At 26.7% G+C, this 23,719-nt stretch overlaps 5 protein-coding genes across 7 annotated transcripts; 3 read left to right on the forward strand and 2 right to left on the reverse strand.

The window, feature by feature from the left end:
* Window positions 1-16: 16 nt before the first annotated feature.
* LOC100642486 (probable cleavage and polyadenylation specificity factor subunit 2) lies at window positions 17-3,673 on the forward strand. Of its 2 annotated transcripts, none has more exons than XM_012308383.2 (11): window positions 17-116; window positions 661-861; window positions 942-1,101; window positions 1,211-1,562; window positions 1,637-1,947; window positions 2,022-2,281; window positions 2,359-2,544; window positions 2,636-3,005; window positions 3,068-3,262; window positions 3,326-3,463; window positions 3,540-3,673. In XM_012308383.2, the coding sequence occupies exons 2-11, from the start codon at window positions 713-715 to the stop codon at window positions 3,630-3,632; spliced, it is 2,214 nt and encodes a 737-aa protein (XP_012163773.1). In that variant the 5' UTR covers window positions 17-116; window positions 661-712; the 3' UTR covers window positions 3,633-3,673. The 2 variants fall into 2 exon arrangements, with proteins under 2 accessions (XP_012163773.1, XP_003395491.1); XM_003395443.4 differs by lacking the exon at window positions 17-116 and adding an exon at window positions 369-504.
* Window positions 3,674-3,825: 152 nt separating this feature from the next.
* On the forward strand, window positions 3,826-5,702 carry LOC100651483. The gene is made up of 2 exons (XM_003395434.4): window positions 3,826-4,054; window positions 4,129-5,702. Exon 2 carries the CDS (start codon window positions 4,234-4,236, stop codon window positions 5,542-5,544), a length of 1,311 nt encoding a protein of 436 aa, XP_003395482.1. The 5' UTR covers window positions 3,826-4,054; window positions 4,129-4,233; the 3' UTR covers window positions 5,545-5,702.
* Window positions 5,703-6,153: 451 nt separating this feature from the next.
* Window positions 6,154-8,283, reverse strand: LOC100648434 (NSFL1 cofactor p47). Its single transcript, XM_012308381.3, has 5 exons — window positions 7,998-8,283; window positions 7,099-7,534; window positions 6,734-7,022; window positions 6,455-6,658; window positions 6,154-6,370 (listed from the first exon to the last, which is right to left on the reverse strand). Exons 1-5 carry the CDS (start codon window positions 8,097-8,099, stop codon window positions 6,241-6,243), a joined length of 1,161 nt encoding a protein of 386 aa, XP_012163771.2. The 5' UTR covers window positions 8,100-8,283; the 3' UTR covers window positions 6,154-6,240.
* A 150-nt stretch (window positions 8,284-8,433) lies between these two features.
* Window positions 8,434-20,786, reverse strand: LOC105665787 (dynein axonemal heavy chain 7). 2 transcript variants are annotated; one of them, XM_048406025.1, is made up of 2 exons: window positions 20,680-20,786; window positions 8,434-18,083 (listed from the first exon to the last, which is right to left on the reverse strand). In XM_048406025.1, the coding sequence occupies exon 2, from the start codon at window positions 18,067-18,069 to the stop codon at window positions 8,488-8,490; it is 9,582 nt and encodes a 3,193-aa protein (XP_048261982.1). In that variant the 5' UTR covers window positions 18,070-18,083; window positions 20,680-20,786; the 3' UTR covers window positions 8,434-8,487. The 2 variants fall into 2 exon arrangements, with proteins under 2 accessions (XP_048261982.1, XP_020718834.2); XM_020863175.2 differs by lacking the exon at window positions 20,680-20,786 and having other exon boundaries at window positions 8,434-10,416; window positions 10,993-20,168.
* Window positions 20,787-20,829: 43 nt separating this feature from the next.
* On the forward strand, window positions 20,830-23,705 carry LOC100647021 (spliceosome-associated protein CWC27 homolog). Its single transcript, XM_020863176.2, has 7 exons — window positions 20,830-20,971; window positions 21,151-21,360; window positions 21,458-21,658; window positions 21,730-21,869; window positions 21,930-22,184; window positions 22,257-22,412; window positions 22,492-23,705. The coding sequence occupies exons 1-7, from the start codon at window positions 20,930-20,932 to the stop codon at window positions 23,012-23,014; spliced, it is 1,527 nt and encodes a 508-aa protein (XP_020718835.1). The 5' UTR covers window positions 20,830-20,929; the 3' UTR covers window positions 23,015-23,705.
* Window positions 23,706-23,719: the final 14 nt, after the last annotated feature.

The following is a 23,719-nucleotide window of genomic DNA, read 5'->3' on the forward strand; positions in this document are numbered from 1 at the left end:
CATAGCTACACCGTGACAGCAATCGTCTTAAAAAAAGTCCCGTTATGCTACGAGATAAAGAGAGAGACAAAGAATGTATACGTAAATCTTAGAATGTATTTGTAAACAGCGTTAAGGTAAAACACACATAGATACCAATCTGAGTAATATTATGACTTCTCTTCTTTGAGATGTATACAAATTATTAGAAAATTACTCGTTTATATTTCACTTATGATTTTATTTAAGTTATACATTTTATATTGGTTTATAGTTGTTAATTACTTTTTGCTGTACTTTTTTCTTTAACTTACAGATTTATAATTATATACTTATGAAATATTCATTGTAATTTATGTAACATTGACGAAATTATTCATTTTTCTTACTATGAAATACCGTAACTTTAGCCAAAAGTCAATTGTACCGTTTGTTGATTGCTTTCTAAGCTTAAGAAAATATTTTGAAATGTTTTGTTTTCAAACATTTCCATACATTTAAAAATAATTAAATTAATATTAAACGGTAATAAATGTTATTCTTTTTTTTTATATTTTGGCATTATTTTAAAGTTATGAATCTATTTATAATTAATCACACCTTTATGTCAGGTTATGTTGAAAGTATACATAAGTTCTATAATAATTAAGAAATAAAAGCATATACTAAATGAATTTTTAGGTATTATCTATTATTTGTATATATTTTAATAAGTGAAAAAAAAACAAAGACAATGACATCAATAATAAAGCTTCACGCTATTTCTGGGGCTATGGATGAATCTCCTCCTTGTTATATATTGCAAGTTGATGAATTAAGAATATTACTTGATTGTGGATGGGATGAAAATTTTGATCAAGAATTTATAAAAGAATTAAAACGGTTGGTAAATTATTATATATTATTTGAGTAATTATAAATGCAATAGGAAATTTAAACTAAACAATACAATATTATTTCAGACATGTTCACCAAATAGATGCAGTACTCTTATCATATCCAGATCCATTGCATTTGGGTGCTTTACCATATCTAGTTGGAAAATGTGGATTAAATTGTCCAATATATGCTACTATTCCTGTATATAAGATGGGACAAATGTTTATGTATGATATGTATCAGGTATTTTTGATGAAAGAATTTCAATTATTTTTTTTATGATAACATAAGAAAGAATTATATACATACAATAAACAAACAATCAAAGGACATTTATGCTTATTTATTATAGTCCCGTCATAATATGGAAGATTTTGATCTTTTTACACTTGATGATGTTGATGCAGCATTTGACAAAATAGTTCAGTTAAAATATAATCAAAGCATTTCAATGAAAGGAAAAGGATATGGAGTTACATTAACACCTTTACCAGCTGGTCACATGATTGGGGGAACTATCTGGAAAATTGTAAAAGTTGGTGAAGAAGACATAATATATGCTGTTGATTTTAATCACAAAAAAGAACGACATTTAAATGGTTGTGAATTAGAAAGACTACAGAGACCATCTTTGTTAATAACAGATGCTTTCAATGCTACTTATCAGCAAGCAAGACGTAGAACAAGAGATGAAAAATTAATGAGTATGAAAATAAATGCTTATGATAATTCCAGCAATAAATTTTTATAGTATTTTATATGCAATAATAATTTACAGCAAATATTTTACAAACATTACGTGGAGGTGGAAATGTCTTGGTCAGTGTAGATACGGCTGGTCGTGTATTAGAATTGGCTCATATGTTGGACCAATTATGGCGTAATAAAGAATCTGGTTTACTTGCATATTCTTTGGCTCTTTTGAACAATGTTAGTTACAATGTCGTTGAGTTTGCTAAGTCACAAATAGAATGGATGAGTGATAAATTAATGAGGAGTTTTGAAGGTGCTAGAAATAATCCATTTCAATTTAAGCATTTACAACTATGTCACAGTATGGCAGAATTAAATCAAGTTCCCAGTCCAAAGGTTAGAATATCTTTAATAAAATTATAACTTACAAACATTATAATTGAAAATACATTTATATACAAATACTCTAGGTTGTACTTGCAAGTACTCCAGATATGGAATGTGGTTTTTCAAGAGAGTTGTTCTTGCAATGGTGTGGTAATCCCCAAAACAGTATTATATTAACTAGCAGGACATCACCAGGAACACTTGCAAGAGATTTGGTTGAAAAGGGCGGTAATAGAAATATTACATTGGAGGTGAAAAGGAGAATTAAGTTAGAAGGACTTGAATTAGAAGAATATCAAAGAAAAGAAAAATTAAAGCAAGAGCAATTGAAACAAGAACAAATGTATGTGATTGCATAATATAAAAATTGACTTATTCTTAAAATATCTCTTATTCCTTGAATACTTTTTTACCTTTTAGGGAGACTGCTGATGTAAGTTCTGAATCAGAAGATGAAATAGAAGTTGGTGGGGGAAGAGGAAAACACGATTTATTAGTAAAACAAGAAAGTAAACCAGGATTTTTCAAACAAAGTAAAAAACAACACCCTATGTTCCCATTTTTAGAAGAAAAAATTAAAATCGACGAATATGGAGAAATTATAAGGTATTACTTTATTAAATTAATAATAGCTATGTATAATAAGTTTTAAATATTTTAAATTTTAAATATTTATATTGATTTGTATATACCATAGACCAGAAGATTATAAAATAGCAGAAACTATGCCAGAAGTGGATGATAATAAAGAAAATCTGGAAACAAAACAAGAAGATACTACTCATCATCCAGAAATACCCACTGATATCCCAACAAAATGTATCCAAGTTACACGTACAATGACAGTTAATGCATCTGTCACATATATAGATTTTGAAGGTAGATCCGACGGAGAATCACTACAGAAAATTTTAGCACAATTAAGACCACGAAGAGTTGTACTAGTTAGAGGATCACAAAAAGACACTGAAATTCTGGCTCAACAAGCACAAAGTGCAGGTGCACGAGTATTTATTCCAGGGAGGGGAGAAACATTAGATGCTACAACAGAAACGCACATATACCAAGTAATATTTAATTAATTTTTGTAAATCAATGTGTATAAATTAAAATGTCACGTTTTGTTCAGGTTCGTTTGACAGATGCACTCGTTAGTGGCTTAAACTTTTCAAAGGGAAAAGGTGATTCTGAGGTAGCATGGGTTGATGCAATGATAACTGCTCGTGATCAGATATGCCGAGATGCTGTTGCAGGTACCGAGTCAGATGATGTAATAGATCAAAGTGACAAAATACTTACATTGGAACCATTACCATTAAATGAGGTATGTATTCATATAAAAATGAAGTTTTAGTTTCTACAATATAAATGTATTTATAAATTATAGGTACCCGGCCATCAAACAACATTTATAAACGAATTAAAACTATCTGATTTTAAACAGATTTTGAACAAAAGTAATATTCCTTCTGAATTTAGTGGAGGTGTTTTATGGTGTTGCAATAATACTATCGCCGTTAGGAGGGTTTGTATTTAATATCATCAAAATATAATAATCTGATAAAATAAAAATATTTTATAGTTTAATACGATCTTTTTAGCATGAAGCTGGAAAAGTAATATTAGAAGGTTGCATTTCAGAAGATTATTATAAAGTACGCGAATTGTTATACGAACAATACGCAATTGTATAAATTATCTTTATACTAATAAATTTAAATTTAATACAAAACTACTTATTGTTTTTTTTATTGTGCAAACCTTAAAAATAATTTCCAAAAAATCTCTTCAAACGTTACGTAAGAAAAAATAATAATAAAATGCAATAAATATTTTATATTTATATATGTACATTTATGATCATTTAAAAAAATGGCGCGAATGATTACTAACCTAGCAGTTTTTATTTGGTTATCAAACGCTTGAATTAATCTTCAACAAATATAGGTTGCAAGCATTTAAATTAATCTTCAATAATAATACAGTGTAAGAAATGGAAATTTAGTGAACAATAAGTTCAATAGTTAGATTAAATAGTAAATGGGATATTTCAAGAAAATGTCAACATATCATACGTATTTCAAAGTAAAACTTTTAAATACGTTATTTTCAAGATGTACGTATAAATAAAAATTTATAAAACTCGTATAACAATAATATCTAATTTCTTAAATAAAATTTTTGTTTCAGAATTCTATTTATACCTGAGATAATCCAAATCACAAATTATAAATTGCCGTATGTTTTAATTGATAAAATTGCTATATTATTATTTATTACATTAAATCTTGAAACATGCGAAAATACTACCAGGTTGCACTTGTAATAATTGCTGTATTCAGTCTAATATCCTTATTAATTTATAGACATGAATATTACAAATTGAGGTATGTTTTAGAAGTTTTTAATTACTTTGGTAAGCCAAATCAGAGAAGTGAAATAAATTGCACAGATAATGTGCCAATGTTTACTAAATTTGATATGAAATTTAAAGAACCACTCTCTGCTTGGCAAAGATTAGATGATGATCTATATGTTTATTCTGCATATAATATACGCGACAAAGAAATTCAAGTAATAGGTTTTGGTTCATCAAATAACATTAAAGATATGCAGTGTCAAATATTATTTGAAAATGAAATTGACCCAGTTTTAGGAAGTTTTAGTTATCTTTCAATTGGTAATAATTTAAATAGTACTGACAAAAATGCTAATTATGGAGGATATCATTTCTATTGTGCATACAAAACAAATAAAATACCAGTTGGAATAATGTTTCTTACAAAATCTAATTTAGATGCTCATAATATACCTATATTACCAATAAAAAGCCAACCTCATAATTTAAATTATGTTAATACTGGAGTATGCATAGCACCACCATTAACAAAACCAATACAGTTATTACAAATGATTGGCTTTGTACAGTTTCATGACATAATTGGTGTGGATAATTTTATAGTGTATGATTTTGGTATTCCAAACCAATATAATAATAACCTTAAAGAACTATTTAAATCTCAAAATCCATATTGGAAATTTACATACACAATAGTGCCATGGAATTTTCCTTTTCCTGCTACTCATCCTAGTATAATAAAAGACTTGATACAAGCAGATTGTTTGTACCGTACATATAATAAAGTTAGGTATATCACTACATTATCTTGGGAAGATTATATAATTTTAAGGTATCATCATTCCCTTATAGATTTAATGACAGATTTTAAAAAGTCTAGAATGAAAGCAGATCGTTACAAATTAAAGACATTAACATTTTGTACACAACAAGTTGATGATACAACCAATAGGAATGTAACATTTATAATATTTAAAAAACTACATTATGACTCAAGTATCCCTGATAATCAACCAATTTATATTTATAATACACATGAAGCATTAAACAAAAATAATATGTATACACGAAATATTGGAAAAGATTTGGTTACATTAAATCGTTATCAGTATTGTCCTGGAAAATCGAATCTGGAAACAGGAACTAAAGATACTGCAATTTTAAGATTCACTGAAAATATACAGAATTCACAAATATTTCGAAAATTTATAACAGAGAATAAATTTCTATCAAATAGTCACAAGTGATAATTAGATTTAATGTATCTATAAGATAATTTTAGTCTGAAAGTTATCATTAAGAAAAAGTAATTCATTTTTATATGTATTGTAAGGTATGAATGTAAGAATACAATATTGTATAACGTGTATATAACATGTATTTAAAAATTTGTTACGAAGCAGAATGATTTAGATTTTAGTATATAGAATTCCATAATTTATGTATAAATATTTCAACTTCCCAATATTATCTTTTATATTAAACATTCTTCACATGTTAATACATTTCTTATTTTGAATACTTTATTTATCAAAAGAAATAGTATAAAAACATTTTCATAAGTTGTTTAGCACTATGTTTAAAAGAAATTTTTATATCTTTTTTATCGTATTATAATTGCTAGTTACCCAGATATAAAAGATACGTATAATAAATACATATAAATCGAATGATTTTATTGCAAATTTTACAAAGATTTTGTAATTTTATTCCATGTTAATTAAGGTTTTAATGTTAGATTTATCTCCAATAAAATATTTCTCGCATTAGCAAAAATATTATACAACAAAAACCATACTTAAAATTAAAATAAACAATATTAAAGTGCCATTCAATTACTCAAGTGTGTTGAAATGTTATTTTTAAGTGTTTCAATGTATATTTATGAATCGTCTAATCAATACATCACTTAAACTCCCATAACTAAGAATCTAGAAAGACATTTATTTCAGTCGTTGAATTATTGTTGTATTTTGCAAGCCAGCTTCTTCAATAGTTTTATCTTCTGTAATCTCCTTAGTAGGATACATTGTTAATAAACTAAATTCTCTCATAGCATATTGAGGTCTCATACTAAGAAGTAATTAAGGAATAATATATTTACACATAATAAATTAATCTATCTTTATAATAATAATATTAATTATGAAAGGATACGTTATTATATATTGCCTCAAGTCATTAATGGTATGAGTTAAATTAAATTGAGCTTTTACATTAGTTCCATCAGCAAGGCGAATTTGTATTGTTGTAACTGGTTTTGATTCATCTAAATTTAATTTTTGTTTTGCCTGAGATTCATTAGCTGCTTGATCTGCAAGATCTGCTGGTATTGTCATGCCAACTGTAGCTGGAGAAGGACTGAACAAAAATATTATTAAAAATACCTAAAGTGTATACAAAAAATTTTTGTAAGTATAGATATGAATTATATACCTCCCTAGCATATGTCCTTTACCACTGAAAGCTTTCACTTTTGCTTTTGGAGGGACATACATTTCATGATGATGATCTTCCATATCAAGGCGTGCTTCGGTACCTTGTATCTCTTGACGTATCTCTGCTGGTATTTCACCCCTCTTTATAGTCTCTAGAAATTCTCTATTTTCTGGATCACTATATAAACGAAGTTCAGAATCATTTATAGTAAATCCATCTTTCCATAACTTTAAAGTAATTAGTCCAGAATTTGATTGTTGATGATTAGATGATGTAGCAGTAACGACTATAAAAAATATTTATTTCAATATAATAACTTGTTATAGAAGATAGAGCAAATTTTAATAATCCTGATAACTTACTTTCAGTATCTGAACTAGTCTGACCTAATTTATATCCAGTACCACTAAAGGTATTTGGTCTTTGTTGTCCACTTGGTTTTGGTTCTACAGCAATTGATTGTCTCTGACATGATTTAAACATATCACTAACAATATCCTTTTTTTTTCCTGGTCCTAAAATTTGTTGTCCAGTATGTTCAGAACCACCAGCATAAAATGCTTGTCCTTCTTCATCTTCAGGGCTACTTTCTCTATCTTTAAGATCACTAAGCATTGCAAACTTAGGCTTTGGTTTTACTTTATCTTTCAATGGTTTCCCTTCCATTTCTGACGATTTCAAGCTTCCTGTGCTTTTATCTGCAATATCAGTACGTTCCTCTTCTGATGTTGCACCTTCAGTAGGTTCATTAGACAATGAAGGCAAAGCAGGAGGATAATAAAATGTGTCAAGAGCAACCTAAAATGTTTTATATAATTCATAAATATACTTGGATATTGATAATGACACACTTAAGAATAAACTGTGTAATCAATAAACTTTATTATTAAGAAGTCACAATGTGTAAAAGAATTTTCTTTATGATGACTAATCTTATTTTAGGTATAATGTCAATGACAATATTCCTAAAATATAACATCTAATAACTTCAATCACGATATTTCGACATTATTGCTATGTATGTAACGTTGTCAAACATTTTTTTGGTTAAAAGAAGCCCTTAATATAGTAACAAAAGCAATAGTCGGCTTCAAAACATTAAAAAATCACGCAATGAAGCGTGATAAAAATAGGAAAATGTAATAAATTTAAGGTTACAAAGTTGACGTTGAAGATCGATAGAAAAATTAGTTATAATTATAAAAAATTATAACGTTTCGCATTAAAGTTTATAAAAGATGTAATAAATATGCTGCCTCACCTCGAGCTGCCAATTAAATAACTCAAGATAAAATCGTGCTTCTTCAGGTTCAACCCCAGTTGTATCTATAAATTGCGAAACCAACTCATCATGGTTCGCCATTGAAAGCAAATATTACACCACTCGCAATGTATCGCAACTTATGCTTGTAATTATAGCTTAACAAATTTCCCGTATAATAATTTCCTTTGTTCGATAATTCAACTTTACGTCAATTTCTTCAATTTACCTGTCATTCCTTCCATTTATATGGAACTGAACCGGATATATACACAATGAAAGAATCCGCGAAATGTTTGAATAAACATTTTGATTTAGTTTTAACTTCTTGATAATTTCTATAATTGTATCACATTGATATAATTCCATACATACATTTACTTTAAGTATTATATGTTAAACATATTAGTAGATATTATTGTAAAAAATATACAAATATGTTATATGAAAATTGTTTTTATTTTACTATTTTTTACTTAACTTATATAATTTACATATGACAAAATAAAGCTGTACCGCACTTTATCCAATGAGTTGCAGGGGTATCAGTTTTCAAAGGTATACTAATTATATAATTCTTTGAAGGAAATTTGATATCTTTATCAATATTTTTAGCAGCAGTTATATAGACAGGGCAGTCATAGATTTTATCTGCATTTTTTTTATTTCGTGAACATTTAAGATGTATAGGTGGCATATTTTGCCAGATTTCATTTGTAAAATTTTCGACTAACATTCTTTTTTCCAAATCCCATCGAGCACCACATAAATGCAGTCCACAAATTAAATATGCGTCATCATATTCTTCGTTAATTTCTTTTTTTGTATCTATTTCAAAATCGAAAGTGATATCTTCAATAGATATATTATACCTTTTAGAAAATGTCAATAATATTGCAGAAAAGAACATTTTGTAATGAAATAATGTATCAAACCAAATAATTTTTGGACGTCCTTGCTTAATCCAATTTTGAATAAACTTAGCACGTTTTAATAAATTATCGATGTAATCTGTTAAATTTTCAGTAAGAATATTAATTTGTATCATCTTCCAAGTATGTGGAATTTTATTTTTACATATTTTTTTTGCTAATTTTTTCAACGAATCCGTAAAAAGAAGATAACCATCCAATGCTAATTTTAAATTAGTCAGTGCCTTTGTTATAATTTCTAAAATATGTTTTAATGATTTGATTTCACAAAAAAGAACTCTTTGCAAAGGTTCTTTAAGCATAGAAGTACATTGCTCTTGAATTTCATTAATTTTAATTGCATCACATAATTTATCATTAATATCATTAATTAAAATTAATACTTGATCTTTCTGTAACTCCTCATCTAATAAAGAAATTGGAGAGCTCATATATGAAAGAGATGATATCAATTCTGTAGCTATCATAGTATTTCGAATAATAATACCATTTCTATTGAACCCAAATATTTGAAATGATAAGTCTGATGGAATTTTCCTAATATGATCAATTACATGATAATATTCATATCTTTGTGGTATTAATTCCTGTACGTCATTTACATGTACATAGTGTCCATTTTCAATTATGTTAGGATTGCAATAATCAGTTAAAAGATGTTTTAAATATCTACTGTCGAATTCGTCTTGAATTTTGCCCCCATAATTGCATTCTCCAATAAGATACAGAAAAATATCAAAAGGTACATGATCTGCATTATTTATGAAATTTTGTAATTGCATAATGGATATTTTAAGATCAGTATGATCAAATTTATATGGTATATTCCATCCTTGAAACCCAAAGTGTTCTCTCTCTTGTATAATTACATGAAAAAGACATATTGCAAAAAGAAGTTTTAAGAAAATTTTATCTTTTCCAGGACAGCCTTCAAAAAATTCTTTATTTATTATAGGTTCTGACTGATAAATATTCAACAATGTTTCTTTAATATTTAAAGGATAATCGTGCATAATTTTTATACTATTTTGCAATATACTTATTGGAAATTCATTGATAGAACAACTGGATAACCATAAGCGATAATTTAAAGATGAATTAGAAATGTTACAATTATCACAAATTTTTTCAAGATTAGCCAACCAATGAGTTACTAGATGACAATTTTGCAGAAACACCCAACCTCCTTCCTTCTGAGCTCTCTTTATAAGAAATTCAGCTTTCTTTTCTTCACCTTTACTCATAGATAGAGCGACAAATTTGGATAAGTAACCTTTAGTATTTGCATATGTAGAAATAATAGATAATGGTGTTAAAGAAGCAGGTAAAATAAATAAAAGTGGAGTTAAATAACTGGATTCCGCATATGATTGAGATATTTTAATTTTAGGGGAATAGTTTTGTGTATTTCCCAACATATTTTCTATCATTTTCATAATCTGTATTATAATTTGATCAGGACGTAAATTTTTTACAAGAATAAGTTTCTGAAACAAAGATAACTTATTAATCCAAGGTTCTGGCATCAGATGGTCTTCAAATGATTCGGAAACATAATATTGTTTCCAAGCCTTATCATTAGAACAAAAATCATCTGCAAGATCATGGAAGGAAGGAAGTATTTTACTGAGATTATAAATATTTATCCAAATATTTTGTGGAAGCCACTTAAATTTATAATTTGGAACTGTATTACTATGATTTATGTTTGATGTCATGAAATATTTAATTTCTTCTTCAGTTGTTTGTTGATCATTCAATAGAATTTTTGAACATAATAGAAAAGAATACAGTATTTTATGTTTTTCTGATAAAGATCTGCAAATGCTTGAATAAAGACTTTGAGTAAATGAAAATTTTAAATATTTTAATCGTTTTTCAAGAATAACACTTCTACTTGAAATTTCAATTGATCTTCTATATAATTGTATAAACCAAGAAAAAGAGAAACGATACATATGATTTAAATATGGCAAAACATTTAATGTATTGAATAAATCTGTACAGTATTTAACAAAATTTACATAAGCATTTCGAAATTTATTTATCTCTTGTGATGTTACCTTTGTCATTTCTTGTTTCTTGATAATGTTCAAAGAAAAATTTTTTGAAGAATCTAAACTTTTTATAGCAGTCTCATCTTCAAGAATATTTGTTGTTGTTGAAGATAAGATATTTAATATTATATCTTCTTGTTGCTTTAATATTTTTTTGTTGTTAGCATCTTCCATAAGTAAAATTTCAAATTTTTCTTGAAGTTCTGGCTTTTCTTTGTAAATAATAAAATCAAGAAGTTTATCTTGAAGAGCTTCATTGGGAATGGAAAAATTAATTATTGTAAGTTTGCTAAACATCTCACATGAAAATTGAGGATTAAGTAATCGCGTTGTAATATATAATCGAAAATCGAATGAATATTTTATTATATCATGACCAATATCTAAGTATGAAGATTTTTCATCATTGTAAATTCTTTTTAGGAGAAAAGGATCCAATGATATTTCTAATTCTTCTCCTACATTTTCAATTAATGTGGGGATACCATTTTCAACATTATATTGAATAATTGACAAATAATTGGAGTCAGTGAGCTTAATAATTTTTAAATTATTCTTTTTTTCAATTTTTTTAATCCACTCATTTGCTTGATTTTGTGAATCAATAAATAAGGACCATAATTTGGAATTAGTCATAATAATTGCATTTTCAACTGAAAAGCTATTTTTAGGTAAACCAGAAAAATACCAATGGTTTATATCATTTTCTTCTCCAAGTATATTTATTAAATTATAGTTTTTACTATATGATATTTTCAGAATTTCCATATATTGTTTCCACTGCTCTAAAATTTTGTCACGAAATACAATATTGTATGGTGCTGCATAATTTATAGTTGCACATGTCAATATTATGTCACCCACGAGATTATCATAATTTCTTTTAAGATTTTCTGCAATCTGCATCCAACGATTTTTTTCCCCTCCTAAACTTGTCATTAAATTTTTTGCTTTTTGAAGTTTGATGGTACAGTTTTCTACTTCTTGCTTTAGTTTTATTTTTTGTTGTAGTGTTTCTTGAAGACTATCATTCAAGGCAGCAAGTTTAACATTTAATGTCAACAGAGTTTTTCGTTTTTCATTTAAAAATGCTTCAGCTTCATTACATTCTTTTTCTGCAATAAGCAATTTTTCTTTTTTAGGGGCAACTGCTTTTGCAACTTCATCATAAGATACCATTGCACGTACCCATTTACAAAGGCCTTCTGCAGCACTTGATGCTTTGGCAACGATATGTGGTTTAAAATTGCTATCTATTATGTATGTCTTCTTAATAGTTTGTATAATATTAGATGGAATGTTATCTTTATCATAGTCTTTTAAAATTTGTAAAAAGTTCATATCACTTAAAATGCGTTTGCTTGGACCCCAATAATCTGTATATTTTTTGCCGGTAACTGAATCAATTGCTCTATCTGGGGGAACATCAAGCATTACACATATTGCTGCCATTACTAGCTTAATAGTATCAGGAGGATTTTTCATAGCTTTAACCAATGTAATGTCTGTAGGTTTTAGTGTATTTAATGCAACAATAGCATCTTCTAAAATTGGAATTGCTACAGCTAGATCAGCTTCGCATTCCAATTTTAATTTCCCAGCAATTTCTGTTTTCTTATTTGCTATTTCTTCTTCTTGTTGTACAACAGCAGTTGCTTTTTCTACAGTAATATTTTCATTTTCCACTTCTTTCATTGTAATTATCGTTTTTTGGGCAGATAACTCTAACTGTGGTTTCAATATTGTCAATGTAGCTTTCATCTTTTCTACTTGTTGAGCTGCCAATTCTAATTTTTCTAAGCCTGTTAGGTATTTATTTTTCAATGTAACAATATCTTCCTGTTTCTTACACATCAAGTGAACATATAATTTTAACATGTGCAAATATGTAACTGATGTAACATGAATTTTCATTCCAGTTTCTTTGTAGTATTCTTTGCTTATTTCTTGTACATAGTTATATAAATGTATGCAAACTTTTATTACATTTGCTTTTATGTCTTCTTCAATATTAATGTCTTGAATGTATTTCAAACCTACCTGTAAAAGTGTATCTGTTGGCCACATTTCATACCAGTTTACTGTACAATATTTTATTAATTCTGGATATTTATATAAATATGATCTTATACTTTTGTTTGTTTCAGTAAAACAAAATATAATATGTAATTTTCTTCTACATTGTTCCAGAAAAAAATTCATTACTGCACGATTACTGATTTCTTCATTTTTATTACCACCTTGAGCATGCAAACGTATCATTTCAATGATATCACACCTTTCTTCAATAGAAAATAAATCAGGTATTTCACCAGTAGACAATAGGCAACAAATATCATGGAGAAAATTATCCTTTATTTGTTTATCTTTTAAAAAGAGAATACAATTCTGTTTTAACTCACCACACTTTTGTAAAACTAGTTTTATATCTTTTCTCCATATATTGAAGTCACAATAAGATTGCACAGAAGGTTCATATAATTCTTGTTGTTGCATATAAGCAGCTAGACTTGCTAAGGACTTTCTACCAAATCCCATACTAGAAATTATTAATAAATTGCTGCCTGGTATAGCTAAAATTCTTGAAACTTTTATCAAACATTCTAAAATATACTGTGATACTACAATATCAATCCGTTTTTTCACATTATTATTATTATATTCATTTATATAAAAAATAATTTTAGATTGTAATTTCTCAATAGAGTTTATTTCTTCATATCTTTTATTTTCATATTTTTCTGTACACATAAAAGAGCAGAATATTAAATTACAAAAACTATCCTTGATAATTTCATTATTATCAAATTTTGGCAGATAATCAAAAGCTGTTTCAAATGAATCTTTGAAATGATGTTTGCAGGTTATTTTAATCTGTGAAAAAAGCCATTCTTTATCATTATTATCCAATATTCGATCACCAAAAACACGCCATACTTCATGGGCCCAAAGTCGCATGAAGGTAACTTTAGTTTCTACTGATTCTTTTTGAAGAAGACTACATCCATTAATAACTCTGCTTATATCTCTTATACTAAATTGATACTGAAATTTAGTAGGTATTGGTAGTAAAATTTTAATTATAGAATTATATATATCAATCGTAGCATTAGTTATACTGGTTACAGTACTAAATACATCTGCAGTAAAAGAATTATTTTTTAAATTACTAAAAAGCACATTTGAAAATATTCTGAATATAGTATCTGTAGCAGGGGCATACATAGTGTATAAATTAAAGTGCCTTAAGAATCTAGGACATATTTTAATTTTGGTATTAGTTACAATTGAAAGTGATAACATAATGTCACTAATACAAATTTTTTCAGAGTCATTAATATCATACAAGTAACCATAACTATGATATTGTCGAATAAGATCTAAGATACCATTTATTTCTGATTGGCATTCATATCTTTGCATATTAAGATCATCTATAAAATTAATACAAAACTGATCTTTCGGTGGCCCATAGTGTCTTTTTCTTATTTTATTTAATTTTGAAAGTAATAATTGTTGTGTTTTAGCAACTGTATTCAGAGAAATAAAATTAAGTAAATTGGAATATATTCTTTCAGGTAATTTATTTTTCAATAAAGTTCTTATAAGATAACTTTTTCCAATAGATTCATCTCCACAAATAATGAAAGGTTTTCTGTATTTTATATGTTTTAGAATCATGTGGTTATATTTTATTGTATTAATTGTTGGTACAAAAATTTCATTACTACCAGAGTTTTCTAATATTTGCTCACTCTTTAATATATCAGTACTTCCCCAATACTTCCAATTTCCAACACCTTTGAAGATATAAAAATTATCTTGTATTAAGCCTTCATGAGGTAGTGTTATGTCAAAACCCTTTATTATTTCTGGTTTTGGATATTCTTTAATTGCACCAGTCCAAAGTGATGTACAGAAAGAATTAAATTTAGTATGAGAATCTATATCTAAATTTCCTCCTAAACCCCATATTATAGATAATATAAGTGCAACCTGAGCCCATATTAAAAAATGGGATGTTTTCCCCTTTTCTTCAGTATTTTCTGTCAAAGCATCCCTTAAATACATTTCAAACAAATTTAATGTTGACATTACAAAATGTAACTGGCCAACATTTAAAGTTACAGTGCAATTTTTTTGTATAAATTGTAAACAAGGCTCTATTATCCAATCAAACAATGGATACAATATCTTTTTATGTTCGTCATAAATATTGTGTTTGGAAAAATAGGTTTTAACATAGGGTCTCCAATCGATAGAATTTGACTCAATATAAATTATACCACAAGTTGATAAAATAGCAGGAGAAATATCTTCCATACTTATTGTTTCAAAGATAATGGATACAAAATTTTTCATATTAATTTTTTCATCTGATGATAAATATAACATCCGATTTATATCAAGAACTGCATATAAATTTTCAATCCATACATTATTTAGAGGTCCGTCAAATATTATCCACCTTCTGTCAAAGGAATCATTCTTTGAGGATGGCTGAATCATTTTGGAACATATTCCATCCTTCCAAATTTTAGATTTTTCATCAAAATGGCCAAAAAGGTGATTAACATCAATTGTACTTGGAACTATTGTCTCTAATTTTATATTAACACCAAATTCATTGCCTTGCTCATATAAAGACAATAAAACAACTTGAAGGATATTTAATATTTCTGTTTTCCCAACAAAAGGGTTACCAACGATCATTAAACATTGATGAATATGCATTAATTCAAATATTTGTATAATTTTAAGTTTGAAAACATCGTGAATATGGATAGATTTAGATGTACATACTGTTTCAAGAGTTTTTAAAAATATTGCATAATTAGGAGGCAACAAGGTAAGATCTGGAAACATGTAATGAATTATATTCCTAAAAATGTGTGTATCTATATTACAAAGTTTTGGAAGATTAACATTGATTAATGAACGTAAAAGTAGTACAATTTCATTTTCATCTGGAAAACTTCTCTTTAAAAAAATTGTGGTTTTGACAATTGTCTTCATAGAATACAAATTAAAAATGTTACATGATTGACACCATAATTGCTCAGATAGTATTTTATATAGCATAACTAACTTTGAAGTTAATAGCTTTGAATTAGATATGCCACCAGCGAAAAATTCAACTTCTATAATTTTATTCATATCTGGTACTATCATAGATACTGTTCTAAATAATATTCTTAAATTATCTGGTAAATTAGAATATTGAAATATATTCAGTTTTGTAATGATGCAAATATGTCCAATTCTACTTACTCTTAATGAGGAACCTTCAAACATTGTGATTTTTAAATTTGTTGCTATAATTTGAAAAATAGAAGTAAGAGTTTGTGCAAGTCTTGATAGGAGATCGATTTTTAATGTATCAAAGTTCTTAAAACAAAGCCACACTCCACAAGAAATAAATCCCTTAAATACTTGAGATAGAAAATTATAAGATACTGTATTAGTACAGTTAAAAGAACGAAATTGTATTGCAATAGTTTTAGCTAAACTTTTGAGAGTTTCTGATTTTCCTGTAGCAGATGGTCCTGTAATAGCACCATATAAATGATACTCATATGCTTGCATAAGAGTATGAAAACATCTATCTGTTAAAGGAGTATTTATTATATGTTGTTTGTAATAACTATATTCATACCCATATTTTATAGTTGTATTAAAAATAGATACTTCTATGCAATCTTCTACTAAATAATATCGTAATTGTGCAACCCATTCAAAGTCTGTAGATCTGGTAATATTTTTGTCTAATAATAACTGAATAATGTCTTTTTGTTGGATTAATATAGTAATTAAAGACATTAACAAATTTCTCAATCTTTTTATCGAATAATTTTTCAATTCACTAGTTAAGCTAATTACATAATTAATATATCTTGAATATAAAGAATTCAGAGCTTTAAAATCAAAAGGAGTAAGACACCTATGTACCTCGATAGTCCAGCAAAGTTGAAAAGTACAAACAATTGCCATGCTTGGAAAATTTATAATGCTATTATGTGTAAATGTTTTACTAAATATTTGATAAGATAGGAGAATGCTTTTTTTTATTGTAGTATTTATTTCATTTTCAAGATATATCAACCATTTCTCTTCATGATCATATTGAACATTAAGTGAAATTAATTTTTCTAAACGTAATTCTTCTTCATAATCACCAAAAATGGAACAAATAGATCTTTCTTTATCAATTTTTAGTTTTTGTATACCTTTAAAACATTTTTGTATACATATACTTTGTATAGATATATCAGATTTAAATAATATTTCTTCAATTTCTTTATCAGAAAGAAAATAAAACCTTGGAAAATATTGTCTCTTAGTTTGTATATAATTTTTAACTTTTTCATTTATGTATTCAAGGTTTCCAACAATATTGAGTAAAGACTTTGAAATTATTGTATCATTAATTTCTGTAAAAGTAGGTGTTTCTGAGAGCTTCTTTTGAATATGTTTTAAGACTTCTTTAATTTCTTTGTACAAAAGAAATTCTTTGGCTAAATGTACTTTTATGCTTGGATGACAAAAAGTAGACTTTAAGGAAAGAACTAATATTTGTATGTAATTCCATTGATTAATAATTTCTTGAATTCTAGTGAGAGACATTAAAAAATCTGTCATTAAGGAAGTTATTTCTTTAACAAAATTTGAAGTTTTCATTTCTTCAATAATTATAAGGTGATCTTCAAGTAATAATTCTATATTATCCATATTAGAAAATACATACATTTCAGTTTGTTTATCAAGACTTATTTCAAAAGAAATTTTATCCCATTCTTTGATCATTTTTAATAATTTCTGTTGCATCTTTAATTCCCTATTAGCACTTATACTGATAGCTTTATATTGCTCAATATCACCCATTAAATTATATGAAATAATTTTTCTTAAACTAGTCCCAGCATTAGGTGTAAGATTAAACTTACATATTCTAGACATTTCTATCCAATGTCGTTTTTGTAGAGCTGAATTACACATACATGTTACTAATGGTAAATATTGCTTAAAATTGTTTATAGAATTAAGCGCTTGCCAACATAACTTTAATGGTGCAGGTTGTTGCATCGGATCTGGATCATCTGCAAGTCCAGAAAATTTGAAACATTTGTTCAGTGTTACATCCATTTTAATCTTTGTTCTAAACATTTTGCTCATTTCAGTAACTTTTTCAAAATAATTCAATGTTTTGTTTTTTATAATGACAGCATCCAAACATTCAAAGGGACCATCTAACCATACAGAATAATCTCTTTGCCATTGATAAATGACGTAAATGAGATCATGAAATGATATGATTATTTCATATAATTCAATTACATTTGAAAACTCAGTTTCAGGAAATTTAAATAACGTTTCTTCTTCGTTAATTCTTTGCATTTCCTGTTTAATTTGATTTATTTGTTTTAGAAGACCTTTATAATATTCAACATATTCTTCAATTCTATTTATATTATCCATATTATCTAACACACTAAGTTGAGGAATGATGTTATCTACATTAATGTTTAAGTTATTTATCCTTTTCTGCATGTCATCTTCTAATTCACTTTTCATTGCCTCACATAATATATTACTTTGTTTAAATATTGTTTCAATTTCATATAACCAATTAATAGTCTTTTTATTTAATTGAATGTGACCATCTGATAAAACTGTTATCTCTGATAATATGCTTAACATGTGTATTGAATTCTGAATTTTACATTCTAATTCTTTTATTAACACTTGCGATGCATAGGAGATATATTCAGTTAATTCAATTAAGGATTGTGAATTTTTTGGAATATTTAATATCTTTGTTTTCAAATTTTCAAAATCTGAACAAATAGATTCATTGAATTCTTGATGGTATTTAATGAGTTTATTTAAAAAAATATTTATAATATCAAAGGATTCCTTTTTCAAAAATTCTTTAGCTCCATGTTGTTCTAATTTTCCTATTGCATGATATGTATTCAATGTCATAGTATTTGATTTTATTAAATAGGTACTGTATTTCTGTACATGTTGGATGTATAAATCAAAGTTTATTTTTTCAGATGTTAATGATAATATTCTTTCTCTTAAATTAGGTGTACAGATAAGATAAAATTCTTCAATGATATGTTTTACATGTTCATTTAAAGATTGAAATAAGTTATCTAGAGTAAGTTGCAACTTGTTATGAGATTCTTTAATATAACAATTTGGTAATTCTACTTTAATATATTTATAATATACTTTTATATTAAGCCATTCTTCCAATGGTATTAAATCTTGGGCAATTATTCTAATTTTTTCAATGATATCATGATATAAAGAATATACTTCTTGAACAGTAGGACTAAGACATAATTGGTCATCTTGCATAATAAGTTGAAATTTTATTTGAGGACAGCAATATTTATCACTCATAATGTTTAGTATATGATCAATAGATTTTATCATGACATTCAAAATTTGTTGTACAAAAACATGTGTTATACAGTGCATAATACTGGGTAATCGTTTCTTATTAATGTTCTTTAAAATCTTATTTGTTGCTACAGCTGTTGCCACCTTAGTATAAAACTGATTTGTTAGTGCCAATGATCCTTTTTTAATATCATTATTAATCATATTTTGAAAATCAGTTAATGACATAAGCCCAAAATGATGATAATGTTCAAAGTTGCAAATAAATACTGGAAGTTTCAGTTGTGCTTGTTTTATAATAATTCTAATTGGTTCTAAATAAAGATAATATCTTTTATTTAATAATTTACCACGTCTTAAAAAAATATTTCTATTAAAAGCATTTTGATCATCTAAGAATTTATGGTTTGCATAAATTATCTTAGAAACATAATCATCATTCTTTTTATGATTTGATAATGTAACTTTATTTAAGAAATCTTGCATATCCTTAGCATATATGTCTTTTACTTCTTTTAATATTGTTTTTATTAGTAAACAATATTTTCTGTTATATTTCTTTGGTAATAAATTCAAAATATTTTTTTCCCAATCAGTGGGAAATTCTTTGAAATAATTGTAATTTAAACACATTTTCATTTTATCATATATTAAATTATCATTAGATAATAAAGAGTTGGTACTTAGATTATTTGATTGGTATACATCTATTACATTTACTTCCATGTTACACATAAATAAATTTTTACAAAAGATTTACTAAGTATTTCAGCTTACACAGTTAAGTACAGAATAAATTTATACTGTGAATGTAGAATGTTTTATCAATACATCAGCATTGCTATATTTCTTTAGTAGACATAAAATTAGATAGTTATAAAAATAGCCAGCATTATTAAAAATTATTTGATAATTTAAGAGATGTAAATATATATCAATTATTAATTATATAATCTCAAAAATAAAAGTAATTCACAGTTTTACATTTAGAAAAATAATTTATTTTTATTTTTTCTTGATAACCTTAAAATGTACAACTACGAATAATGTACTTAAATATCACTAAATAACAGTAAAATAATTAAATTAATTAGCTAAATAAAAACTTACAATAAATAAATTTATTTTTAAGATAACCATATGAAAAATGCAAGTTAAATTATGACTTTAGTCGTAAATATATTCCTAAACGCTATTCCTGTTATTTCTTGTTTTATATAATAATATCAGATAATATAAACATATATATCTTTATATATCATTTCAGCTAATATCATTTACCTTAAGTTCATAATTTCTTTAGTATTATATGTTATTTCACAATAGTTACTCATTTGTGTTTTTTATTTTGATTCACGGCAGTTTTGATTATACCGTCTACATATATTATGTATGGTCTATGTCAATAGTGTTAAGTATTACATTTTCACCTGTTTGGTTGACGTATTGTAGCAAATTAAAATTTAAATATGAACTGTTTTCGTTGATATTTGTTGAAATATAACTTTTATATTAAAGAGGATTTACAAATATGAGTAATATTTATATACAAGAACCACCCACTAAAGGAAAAGTAAGTATTAATTCATGATACTTTAATGGATTGTATATCTGTTTTTAAAAACATAACCTGTATATAATGTTTATTTTTGAACTTCTATATTAAAATGTTAAATAATTTATGTCATTAAATAATACGCTTTATTTCAATGGCATGTTATATTACCAAAACTAATATATTATCATAAATAGGTGATGATGAAAACTACTGTTGGTGACATTGATTTAGAGTTATGGGCAAAAGAGACTCCAAAAGCATGTAGAAATTTTATACAATTATGTATGGAAGGCTATTATGATAATACCATATTTCATAGAATCATTAAAGGATTCATAGCACAGGGTGGGGATCCAACGGGTACAGGAGAAGGTGGTGAAAGCATATATGGACAGGCATTTAAAGTGAGTTTATTTGAAACAAAAAATTAATTTGTTTTATTAAAAAATAATTATTGGATTTATATATATATATATATATGTGTGTGTGTGTATACATTAGGATGAATTTCACACAAGATTACGATTTTGTCGAAGAGGTTTAATTGCTATGGCTAATGCTGGAAAAGATGATAATGGTTCTCAGTTCTTTTTTACTCTTGGTTCCACACCAGAGTTGCAAAATAAGCATACTATCTTTGGTAAGGTTACTGGAGAAACTATATTTAACATGCTTAAACTTGAAGAAGCGCTTGTAGATGAGGTAAATTTAGTATTGTTGGAATGTATTAGAAATCAGTGCAACTACTATTTTTCCATATTTTTTTATTTCAGGACGATAGACCACTTTATCCTCCAAAAATTATAAAAACACAAATATTGAAGAATCCATTTCCTGATATTGTACCAAGGATAATATCAAAGAAAAATGAAGAAATAAACGATAGCTTAAAAACTAAAAGGACAGGAGTAAAGTAAGAAAGAATATTTTGTTTTATTAATAATATGCTTTATAATGAGACATTCTGTTACAGAAATTTTAATCTTTTATCGTTTGGTGAGGAAGCAGAGGAAGATGAAGAAGAATCTGTGATACTTAATAAACAGTTCAGTAGTAAAGGCAAGTCTGCGCATGATCACCTAACTGATCCAAAATTAAGTGCACAACCAGCTATTGAACCAGCTGGACCTCCAAATAAAAAAATAAAAAACGACCGTAGTAGCGATTGGGAAAGCGATGTGGAAGAAAAAACTCAAGAGGAATTAGAAGTTATAAAAAAAGAAAAGGAGTTGGTTTATTATTTACGTTATAATCGTATTATATTAAGTAAGATCTTTTATTAAAAGTTTTGTATTTTTAGAGCAATGAAAGAAAGAATAAAAAATAAATTAAGAGATACGAAGAAAAATTCTAAAACAGAAAATTATAAGGTAGATGATGATGAAGATGATAAAGAGATAAAGGAAGATAAATATTATCTTGGGAAAGACAGAGATGAAGAACGTAAAAGAAAAGCGTATGTTTTATATTAATATTTGTTTATTAATATTTATTTCTAATGTATATTTAAATATTTTCAATTAACTATTATGCAGGGAAGAAATTAGAAAACAAATTCGGGATTTTAAACGTGATGTTCAAAATGAAAAAAAAGCGAAAGAAGCAGATCAAAAACTAAGACAAGATCAGGTGGAAAAGGAAGTAAAGAAAACTGAGATTATGAAAGAATATATAGAAACTCAAGAGAAATATAAAGAAGCAAAGTCGAAATTACCTAAAAAGGGGAAAAGTCGCGAGGACTTCACAATGGAGTTATTAAACAAGTTCAAATCTAAACTTCAAACTGCTAAGGAAACTATAAGAGAAAGATCGCTGAGTCCATTAAAAAAAGAAGATAACAAAGAGGATGATTTTGATCCAGCTGATGAGTCTTGGATGATACATGCATTACATTGTGAAGAAAAAGCACCTGTTCTTGCTAAAGATGCAAGTACAAAAGACGATGATTGGTTTGAAATTTATGATCCTCGAAATCCTCTTAATAAGCGACGAAGAGGAGAAAGATCGCATAAATCAAATGATGATAAAAATAGGCAATCCGATTCTCGTCGCAAATAATATTTATCATAAATAATCTTATACCTACACATGCAAGTAATTATAGTATTTTTGTATTACTTTTTTGTGTACAGAATTGTGTATAAGAGTATGTTATATTAAATATTTCTTTTAAAAAAAATTTATACATTTACTGAAGAAGTAAGTAGTATTTTGGAAAAAATGTGATAGCTTTATATTTTAAAATTCAAAAATTAATTTTTTGTGCAGATATTATTTTTTAGGTAGTTTAGTATTTTGTAGTTTCGCATCAGCTGCGAAACAAAAATTATGTACGTATGTGTGCTTTTGATGCCGTATGGTCGTGTTTACCATACTTTAGATAACTGCAATATTTTGATGGCAAAGATGGATAACGATAGTGCCATGATTTTGTGCAAATAGACGTATAGATCGTAGCTTATCCAGAGCACAGTAAAATTTGATAAGACACTGATACAAAACATGACATATTCGTTCACTGATTCAGTCGATCTGTTGACAGCGGACGATACGCATCGTATATTTACATACGTAATTTCCCGTTTGCATAAATATAATTATGTATTCATTTAATGAATTATACATTTATTGTAAATATCAGTGGAAGTAAAGTTGAATAACTGTTTTAAAAAGAGAAATAATTTAAATATTCTTTTTAATTGTAGTAATCAATAAAAAATTTGAAAAAAGGATTATTTTTATTTAAAAAGAATTGCTGTTCTT

The sequence above is a fragment of the Bombus terrestris genome, chromosome 5 (genome assembly GCF_910591885.1).
Source record: "Bombus terrestris chromosome 5, iyBomTerr1.2, whole genome shotgun sequence".
NCBI lineage: Eukaryota > Metazoa > Arthropoda > Insecta > Hymenoptera > Apidae > Bombus > Bombus terrestris.